We start from the raw sequence: 11,155 nt of genomic DNA, 5'->3' as shown, positions 1-11,155 counted from the left end.
GGTGATACTGCATGTGTTACAGCAGAGGTCTAGAGGTACAGATATTGTAATAGCTGGGGTCCAGAGATGGGGGAATGGCTTCAGTCTGTTGTTGTCCCCAAGATCAGAGATTCTCAGGCCCAGCTGCTAGATCCTTACGTGTGAGTGATGTGTTAAAAGATGTGATGTGTGACCATAAGGATTGAAAAAGCGGACTGGAGGTTCTTCTAAGTTCGTCTTCTCTGATGAGTCCGATTTCACAGTAGGTGCAAGACTCTCTGGCTTGTAGTCCTCTCCAGGTCTCCGTCTAACCATCAGACGACCATGTGTTGGGCAAAGCTGAAAATTGGACTCATCAGAGAAGACGAACTAGAAGACCCTCAAGTCCGCTTTTTTCAATCCTTATGGTCTTTTACAAACCTCAGCCAGGCAAAGTACAACGTTGTCCCGGAAGAAAAACTTGCTTCCTTTAGCTCTGACAATGTCCCCCAACTCTGAGAAATGTTTTTTCCAGCAGGGCAATGCTCCATGCCACACAGCCAGGCCAGTAAAGGTGTGGATGGAGTATCACCAGATCAGGACCCTGTCATGGCCAGCCCAATTTCGAGACCTGAATCCCATAAAAAACCTCTGAAATGTGATCAAGAGGAAGATGGATGGTCACAAGCCATGAAAAGAAGCCGAGCGGCTTGAATTCTTGCGCCAGGAGTAGCATAAAGTCACCCAACGGCAATGTTAAAGACTGGTGGAGAGCATGCCAAGACACATGAAAGTTGTGATTTTAAATCAAGGTTATTCCACCATAAAATTGATTTCTGAACTCTTCCTAAGTGTAAGCATTAGTATTGTGTAGTTTAAAAATGAATATGAGCTTGTTTTCTTTGCATTATTCGAGATCTGAAGACACTGCATCTTTTTTGCTATTTTGACCAATTGTCATTTTTCTGCAAATAAATGATCTAAATGACAATATTTTTATTTGAAATTTGGTAGGAATGTTGCCAGTAGGTTATAGAATAAAACAAAAATGTACATTTTACTTTAACACATACCAATAAATAGTAAAACCAGAGAAACTGATAATTTTGAAGTGGTCTCTTAATTTTTTCCGTGGCTGTATGTCAGTCACAGCAGCTTCACTGATGATCCAGAATACCAAAACCCAACCCCAAACCCAAACCCAGGGTAGAGTGTGTGAGTGAATGTGGTCTGGACTCTGTGCAGTAGGGTCATTGTGTCAGAGATGCTGTAGAAGGCCAGAGTTCCTGCCCTGTGATCCACATACACTCCTATTCTGGAGCTGCGCACTAGAGGGAGTGTAGTGCCTTTATTATTGTGTCTGAAAGAGGAGCTGCTGCTGGTGAGGCCCAGTCTCCAGGACTGATCATTACCTCCAAACACACACTTATAACCTCCTCCTCTCCTGCTGATGCTTTTATATGAGACTGATATATCAACCCCCCCACTCCACTCAACCTCCCAGTAGCAGCGTCCAGACACACCCTCTCTACACAGCACCTGCCAACACTCATCAAATCTCTCTGGATGATCAGGATATGACTGGGCCTTAGTTCTCCTCTCCACCCTCCTGTTCCTCTCAGACAGACGGAGGTCTCTGTGTGCTGTGTTTGGATCCAGTGTGAAGTGGCAGGAGTCTGATGGAAGAGAAGACAAACTTAGGCCTTTATATGTGTTAGGTGTGTGTGTGTGTGTGTGTGTGTGTGTGTGTGGGGGCGTGTGTGTGTTTGTGTGTGTGTGTGTGTGTGTGGTTGTTATTTGATATGATTCCTTGCATGTGGGGGATGAGATTTTTTCTGTGAGGGAATGTGTCACATATAAGTGAGATTTGTTTTTGTGTGTGTGATTCTGTATATGTTTGCGCAGTTGTACATTTGTGAATGTCTGTATTCAAACGTGAGTGTGGTTTTGCCTGAGTGTGTGTGTGTGTGTGTGTGTGTGTGTGTGTGTGTGTGTGTGTATGTGTGAATGAGAGTGTGTGTGTACGCATGTTTGTAAATGGAGTTTTTTTTATATATGTGAGTGTGTAAACGTTCCAGTGGCTGTTAATTCAAAAGCAGGGAGGATCTGTTCTCTACTTACCCTTGTAATAGTTACCCTACGAGGACACAGTATACCCACTAAGCTGTTCTACACACACACACACTGTATACCCACTAAGCTGTTCTACACACACACACACACACACACACACACACACACTCTATACCCACTACACTGTTCTACACACACACACACTGTATACCCACTAAGCTGTTCTACACACACACACACACACACACACACACACACACACTGTATACCGACTAAGCTGTTCTACACACACACACACACACACACACACTGTATACCCACTAAGCTGTTCTACACACACACACACACACACACACACACACACACACACACACATACACACACGCACTGTATACCCACTAAGCTGTTCTACACACACACACACAGTATACCCACTAAGCTGTTCTACACATACACACATACACACACACACTGTATACCCACTAAGCTGTTCTACACACACGCACACAGTATACCCACTAAGCTGTTCTACACACACATACATACACACACACACTGTATACCCACTAAGTTATTCTTAAATACTTGAATGCTCTCTCCTCACCTCATCCAATATCCATTTTGTATGTATCATGTACATACCATGTTATGTTGGAATGTATTGTGTACATTTACCACATGTATGCTAGCGTGCTCATCCTGATACGTGTATGATTTAATCTGCCATGGATCTGATTGTCCCCTCCCCTTTTGTCACAAGCCCCTCCCATTCACACCCCTTATGCCAGAAGCCACTCCCATTACCCTCCCCTTCTGCAACAAGCACCTCCCCGTCTCCCCCTCCCCGTCTGCCACAAGCCCCTCCCATATCCCCATCCCATTCTGCCACAAGCCCCTCCCCTTATCCCCTTCCCCTTCTACCCCCTTCTGCCACAAGCCCCTCCCCTTCTCCTCCCCCTGCCACAAGCCCCTCCCCCTGCCAGTCCTCCTCTCCCAGAAGCTGCTTAAGTTTCCTTCCTGATTACCAGGAAGTTTTTTCCCCTGTGGCCATTGTGCTTTCTTTGAGGGGTTCAGGTCACGGACTCTGTTAAGCGTGTTGAGACAATAATGTCGTTTACGCACTATATAAATACAATTTAATTGTGTGTTTGTGTGTGTGTGTGTGTGTGTGTGTGTGTGTGTGTGTGTGTGTGTGTGTGTGTGTGTGTGTGTGTGTGTGTGTGTGTGTGTCGCTGTGTGTGATGTTATGCATGTTTACATAAATGTTTGAATTAGTATGTGGGTTTGCTAATTTGATCATGATTCTATTAGCATGTGTGTGTATCCCTGGGTGTGCATGTGTGTGTGTGTGTGTGTGTGATAGCTTGCATGTCCTTATGTCCAACTTACACTGTGAGAACTCCTCTCTGGTCACTGGATCAGGTAAAACAGCCTGGACTTCAGACACTGAGAGAGAAAACATCACATTACAGCCCATCAAACTGAGAGAGAAGGGCATTCATAAAAAGATTCATAATTTCATTATCTCAATTAGACCAAGATTTCTACAATTATTTTCACACTTGTGTCAATACCATGTCCACTTTTCAAAATACTAAACACATTCACAAGTGAGCTAGACTTTGGATACTTTTCATTGTTTTGATACAAAATGTATTCAATGGCCACTTCTTCTGAAATTCATGGATACCTGTCTCAGTCAATGTTCACCACCAGTAAAACTCTGTGCAACTAAAGCAATTTTGCAGACATTTAGATTCTCTGCTCAAAACAGTTCACTTCAAAACTGGATGACATTTTGATCACTGTTGATGGAAAGATGCAGTACTCATCAGACAAATGAATAGACTTGAAGTAAGACAGATTATTCTCATAGTTTGCAGAAATTATGTTCAATTTTATGCTTTATTTTGTTTGTTTGCAGCCTTGTTACCAACCAAAAGTGGTACAGAACAGCATTTGCATTGAATTGAGCATGTGTGATGTAGTTGTTGCTGAAGACATTTTCTCTTTACAGTTTTTTACAATTACAAACAATTTGAAGCATTGCAACATGCATATGTTATGTGATGCTATGTCCTCTATTTTGACATAGTTTAGTGTTGCATTGCTTAGTTCATATTGTAATACCAAACAAATATAGTCAAATATGAAATTCATGCTTCAAGACAACTCTATGCTAAATGTCCTGTGGTAAACTAATAGTAATGACTTACTGTTTGGTGGCAGTCCATCATTACTGTTTGTTCTTCTGACTGGGAGCTCAGGATCAGCATCTAGGATCCCAACACAGAGAGACACTCATTCACCCAGGATCTGAAGACCAGACTCACACACTTATTTTCAAACACCATATAGTTTTAGTCAGCTTCATCTTCTGTGTTTTGTTTTCTTTAATGTTTCAACTGTGACTAACCCGTGAAAAGATTTCAGAGAGAGAGAGAAAGAGAGAGAGAGAGAGAGAGAGAGAGAGAGAGAGAGAGAGAGAGAGAGAGAGAGAGAGAGAGAGACTCACATGCTAAAGACTGGATGATCTGGATATTCGTTACTGTTGATAGATACAGAAAAATACATTAATAAATAAGTGGGATCCTTGTTTTCTCAAACTGTGAAACAAGGAATTCATCTTTGAGTTCTACATGTTTATCCACCTGCTGCAGATATCCTGACTACTTCCTGCCTGAAGATGTCATCCAGCCGCACCTTCAGTCCAGAGACAGCTTTCTTCACAGCCTCCAAAGAGAAGCTTTGGTTGAAAGTCACGCTGGGTAAGACTTTAGAGCGAGGAGAGTCTCTGATTGACAGGACATTCTACAGAGAGAAATACATAAATGGTGAGGCAGACCACCTGAATATTCAGCCAGGTCTGTGTTTCCCCAAAGGCTGCAGACATGATGGGTGAATTCAGTTGGTTTACTGTATACGCACTCATGTGTTTAGGTATTTTAATTACTTTACATTAAAATATTTAGAAATTATGCATTTTTCCTCTTTCAAACCCACATGGATGCTTTATTTCAAATTCTGTCACCTTGAGGAAATGGATGTGATCCTCTGTGTGTGAAAGCTGCTCCAGCTCAGCATCTCTCCTCTTCAGCTCAGCAATCTCCTGCTCCAGTCGCTTCAGGAGTCCTTCAGCCCGACTCACCTCAGCCTTCTCCTTAGCTCTGATCAGCTCTTTCACCTCAGAGCGCCTTCTCTCAATGGAGCGGATCATCTTAGTGAAGATCCTCTCACTGTCCTCCACTGCTGTCTGTGAAGAGCTCTGTTAGGAGACACACAAAGAAGAGGGGTCCATCTAAAGCAGCCCACTCACTCAGCTCCTCCACACAGCCTGGTACCCAGTGTGGCTCAGAGGAGCTGGGAAGTGTCTCAGCATTACAGACTCCTGACTGGAGGAGAGCCCTGATTGAGCCTGAAATGGCTCCTCCAACAGCCAGCTGTTGTCCTCCTCTCCTCTGGTCAGTACTCACCTTGAGAGTCTCCACAGCCTTCCTCAGCTCCTGCAGCTCCTTCTCTCTCTCCTGGATTCTCTGCTGGATTTTACTCTGGGTCTTCCCCAAGTGTGTCTATGTTGAAGGAGTACAACACATCCACAACAAACCGTTATGGTGGCATCATGAAATGATCATTGTCCGATAGCATTCCTGAAAGATCAAGCTGGTTAAACTACTGACCCTGACTGAGAGGTGATCTGTAGTGTTGCTGAATAGCCTATTGGTGAGATGCTGTTTCATTACAAGGCTTGAGAATAACACAAGAAGTTTTGTCTTTTTTGTAGCAAAACAGAGAATACATGCAGTAAATATCTGTTTAATCATATTGAGAGTTTCTCTTGTGGAGTTGATAGTGAGGTCCAACACACCCTCCCTGAGTGAACTGTGACCTCTAGGCAGTTGATAACCATGTAATGTCATTCAGTCATAGTGCCAACCACCCAGGCCTTTACTAAATGCCATTTCAGCTCCCTAATCACTGGGCTCATCTGAGAGGACTGGGAAGCAATATTGCATGGAGAAACCATGATGTGCCCATCTTAATATAACATACTGTAAAATAATAGAGTAAAAATAGAGTAGAATTACAAAATGCCCACACACATTGGTCCGTGTATCATCCGATCATTCAAGTATTCCATTCAATCTGGCAAACGGAAAACGAAATAACGACTCAATGTTTTGTTTTCCCGTTTTTCTGTATGACCAAATAAATGGGAATTGGTGTTTGTTTTCCTTTTTTCAACACAAAACAGAACACATAATAAACAGGGAAACTAAAACAAAATAATACCTGTAGTTTTAGTGAGGCAGAGGTTACGTTCGCCTACCATATGTGCTTTTTCACTGCGGTTTTATGACAGATCTGGTGCACTTTGACAGCAAAATTACGAAGCTAGATCTATGAAGAATTTTGTGCAGTTGTAAACAATTTTGTGCTCTGGGTACTATTCGCTGACGCTCGCTAAGCGGTTTAGCGAGCTAAATTCCAGGCTAAAGAAAGACAACACCGCTTTAGCGGATTCGCGGAAGCAACTTTTTATCAATCACCATGGTAATTAATCGCTTAGCACTAACCTGCTCCAGGGCAGGCTAAGCAAAGTTTTGCTGGCTAAAATTGCCACACCCACGCCAAAAGGAGGGATCCCATTGACAAGGAGTCATATTGTAGTTTGATTAGCGTAGGAAAAGTTCTTTGCGATCGCCAAGATCAATTTTTCCATCATGATGAGTTCTTGTATGAGCGCTACCGATCCACCCGACAAAGAATAATTCATTTAGAAGACCTTCTCGAGTCATTTATTGCATAGCCCACCACCGTAGAACATTGAATGTCTTCACTTTCTTGCGAGTCGTTGCCTTTATTTTTGCAATGTCGGCGATGCAGAGAACAAAGCACTCATAATTCTATGACAGTGGTAGCCTATTAGTACAGTTGAGACATTGGTACAGTTGATAAACCCGAAATAACTTCCATGCTCAGCCTGAAACGTGATTTTTAGTTAAATTAACGAGAGGTTAAAATAAATTAGCGCCCGTCGCCAGACGGGCTTGGCCTGTTCTCAATTAGCAAGCTAGTTAATCTCCAGTTGCGAGCTAAATTAATTATCTTAGCTTCAGTTGTACGCCGAACATTTAACCCAGGAATGTTTATGCTTAAACTGGGTTAAATGTTGCACTGGGCACAGGCCAACCCAACCATCCCTGAAATATGTGTAGACACTTATATGTGTAGACACTTTTATTTTACGTTGTTTGTATCCGTAGAATATGTAATGTTTGAAACATAGGCCTATGTGTAGATTGTAGAACCTATTTAGTCTTGCTGATCTGTCATAAAACCGCAGTGAAAAAACACATATGGTAGGGAAACGTAACCTCTGCCTCACTGAAGGGGGCGTGCGAGAGCCTGGAAAGTGGACTTCCAATCATTGAAGCGATAAATAGCCTACATAATGGCCGACCAATGCCCGAGCTAAAATGATTGCATCAAAAGACGGGGCAGATGATAACTCGATCAACTACTCACATTCAAGGTCAAATTGCTTCGAAAATGTTTGGAAGCTGTATTTTTTTTATGTCAATTTAAAAACACACAAGCCCTCTTATCATTGGTGAGCTGATTTTGAGAAATTAAACTTAAATTGCAGCTTAAGTTGTGTTTTCTGGTTGCTAAATAGAAGAGTTCAATTTGCATTAAATGATAGCTAGTGATCTAGCTGATGTTATAGTCTCTGCGATTTAACTCATAAAACTATAATGGGAAAAGTTAAAAACGGCGAATTTCGCCGAAAGGTGACAAGTTTGCACCCCTGTGTCAAGACCCGCCTTACGTTGCTTCTGATTGGTTTATATTGCGTGGTGCCTTCCGTGGTTGGTTAGATTTCGGCACAAAGGACTGCCGGATTGGTTATCTCGGTCAGTCAATCAGAGTTACTCGAAGCCACAAGGACCAAAGTTTATTATCATGAAAATAAAAATATAGACTATTGAATGGGTAAATAAGCGTGAGAAATGTCAAGTGTAGCGTGTGGTGTGAGAATGGGTCAAATTGCGTGACTGTCACACTCAAAGCTTGGCAGCTCTGCATTATAACAACAGGCCTTCCCTAGACGAACACTTGTAACTTTCGCATAGGATCATGGGGGTGTGGGGAAACAGAAAAACAATAATAATAAATTACAGGCATTATTTCGTTTTGGTTTCCCTCTTTATTATTTGTTCTGTTTTGTGTTGAAAAAAAGGAAAACAAACACCAATTCCCATTTATTTGGTCATACAGAAAAACGGGAAAACAAAACATTGAGTCGTTATTTCGTTTTCCGTTTGCCAGATTGAATGGAATACTTGAATGATCGGATGATACACGGACCCACATTAAATGGTATTTCAGGCTTTTAGTGTTGATTTATTATCTAGGTACAGTTCATATATAACAGGAGATTGTCTGTTTGATTTCAGTTAAAACATTGTATAGCTCTTTTATTGAATTAGGCTATGCGTTTTCATTTCTGTATGAGAATGCTGACAGTCTGAAGTTAACCATCTGGTTTTACAACTTCATCAGACAGGCGTGTTTTTATGTCATTGTTGTTTTCTCTCTGCCTCACAATATAATAACCTAAAGAGGATGAGTCTACAGCCTGTCTTTCATTCCAGTTGGAAACCCAATAGCAACACAAGTCCAATCTATCACCAAGAGAACTCCTGTCCTTACCTGTTTCTCTCTCCTCCCTGCAGAGGCTGACACAGTGTCATGGCCTTTGTGTTCCTCCACTAGACAGAGGAAACAAACACAGCTTAGATCCGTACGACAAAATATCTCCAGAGGCTTCTCATGTTGGGTGCAGATCCTCTCCTGTAGCTGGCCTGCGGCATCAACCACCTTGTGCTTTCGCCCAGGGTTTACGTCATTGTGAACTTTGTAGTGAGTTTCACAGTAAGACAACAGACAATCCAGACAGGACTTCACCGCTTTGAGTTTTCTCCCAGTGCAGACGTCACACTGCACATCTCCAGGTCCGGCTGTACATGAAACAGAAGCAGCAGTTTGGATTTTGGTCTTATTGATCTGTTCCACCAGCTCAGCAAAAATATGATTTTTGCTTAAAACGGGTCTTGGGGTGAACGTCTGTCTGCACTGGGGGCAGCTGTAGACTCCCTTCTGATCTTCCTGATCCCAGCAGCTCGTAATGCAGCCCATACAGTAACTGTGTCCACAATTAGTAGTCACTGGATCCCTTAGAAGATCCAAACAAATCGAACATGTAAAAAGTTCGTGGTTACTTGGAGCCGCTTCTGCCATTGTTCGTTTGTGCTGTATAACGCTTCACAGGTTTTCACGGAGTTTCGTTTCGACTGAAATCGCTGTGAAACTTTGAAAGGACTTCCTCGTTGGGTGGGCGTGGTTCGTGGTTCGTGTCGTGTTCGTGCACCCTCCTACATTGATAACGATAAGGCCTTTGAGTCGGTTAAGAACGAAGTTCTTTGCAAACGCTGACATGTAGAGAATACTGTCATTCATCTCCCACCATTCATGAACTGAACTGAATAAACCGTCAGAAAGCAGTGTACTGTCTCTACAAAAACTGAATATCCGTAACAGAAATTCAAAGGCAACTGTACTTAAGCTTTGCTTGCAACAAGAATATCGCCATCTAGCGGACATTTGAAGTCATGTGAAATAAAACAAAGACAGGAGATAATGATGCCATAGAAGTAGAAAGTGTGAGAGGGGCGGGGGAGCTGTATTGATTCTAGTGGCACTCAGCAATCTCAAATGCTACAAGAAGTGTTCCTCAAATCATTGATGTTACCTGGAGGCAATATATGTTATCCTCTGTGTGTGAATGCCACTCCATCTCAGCATCTTTCACAAACACACTCACAATCACTTTTGCCGGTCTCAGAAAGGATTGCTTTATCCCTCTCCCTACCCGGTCCCTGATTCGTTCACATGACCTTGATGTATTTCTATAGAGTGTTCCAGCTTCACGTTTGTTTAAACTGAGAGAGTTCTCGCTATGAGAATGTTCTAACTGTCAGATTGTTCCAGTGAGAGTGTTTTAACTGTTCTAGAATGTTCTAAATGTCAGATTGTTCTAGCAAAAGTGTTCTAGAATGTTCTAACTGTCAGATTGTTCCAGCTGTGAGAGTGTTCTAGCTGTGATAGTATTTAGAGCTGTCTTAATGTTCCAGCTATACTGTAAGTGTTCTCTCTATGATATTGTTCTAAATGTTAGAGCAGAGGTGGGCAATTTATTTCCCCAAGGGTCCACATGAGAGAGTGCCACTGTTGTGGAGGGCCGGACCAATACGCTAAACTCAATTCAGCATGAAATATGAGCATGTTTTTGCAGTATTAAAGGTGTGCCCAGACGACCAATACACATGGCACACACACACACACACACACACCAGAGCAAGCTCGCAATGAAATAGTATAAATATTCAATTGAATAGTAATATCAATTTTTAACGTTTGATTCCTCATTTACCACTGACATCCGCGGGCCGGTCAGGGACAGCCCTGGGGCCGCATTTTGTCCAGGTCTGTGTTAGAGTGTTCTTGCCATGATGAGAGTGTTCTAGTTCCGAGCCGGTCTCAAAGTGAAGGTGTGCACTGTTCACACACGGGGTAGCCCTCATTGCACTTAACCATTAGAGTAACTTTCATAGTCACTGGATCCCTCAGCAGATCAAGAGAAACTGCACAGCTGCAAGGATGTGGTTCCCTTTAGGATGTGTCCATTTTGTTGATGCAGACACATTGACAAGTAGTGTGAGCAGACTGCCGTTTCAGATCTTGGTAAAGAAGTGTCCTCTTGGCATTGTGTGGGGAATGTGCACAATAGAGATAAGAGAGATGAAGGTGAGAGGAATGGTGTAGAAATAACCAGGGAGGGAGAGAGAGAGTTTGAGAGAGGGAAGGAGAGAGAGTTTGAGAGAGGGAAGGAGAGAGAGAGGGAGGGAGAGAGATTTGATTTTAAATAACAACTTTATTCAGTTTTTACAGAACAAGAGTAGGGCAATCAATTATTCCTTTCCATCAAAGAAAATAGAGATTTAAACAGATTAAAAAACAATATGAAAATAAATTATAAAATATGGCTTAAATGCAATTCATT

The 11,155-nt window shown here is 42.4% G+C and overlaps 1 protein-coding gene across 1 annotated transcript; it reads right to left on the bottom strand.

Moving 5' to 3' along the window:
* Positions 1-1,104: 1,104 nt before the first annotated feature.
* Positions 1,105-9,333, bottom strand: LOC308360419 (tripartite motif-containing protein 16-like; the record flags this gene model as incomplete). Its single annotated transcript, XM_080832334.1, has 8 exons — positions 1,105-1,634; positions 3,421-3,477; positions 4,248-4,307; positions 4,547-4,579; positions 4,683-4,842; positions 5,063-5,296; positions 5,505-5,600; positions 8,746-9,333. The coding sequence occupies 8 exons, from the start codon at positions 9,331-9,333 to the stop codon at positions 1,105-1,107; spliced, it is 1,758 nt and encodes a 585-aa protein (XP_080688460.1).
* Between the last annotated feature and the right edge of the window lie 1,822 nt (positions 9,334-11,155).

The sequence above is a fragment of the Sprattus sprattus genome (genome assembly GCF_963457725.1).
Source record: "Sprattus sprattus genome assembly, chromosome: 2".
NCBI classification, from domain to species: domain Eukaryota; kingdom Metazoa; phylum Chordata; class Actinopteri; order Clupeiformes; family Clupeidae; genus Sprattus; species Sprattus sprattus.
This window is presented reverse-complemented; position numbering and strand designations above follow the sequence as displayed.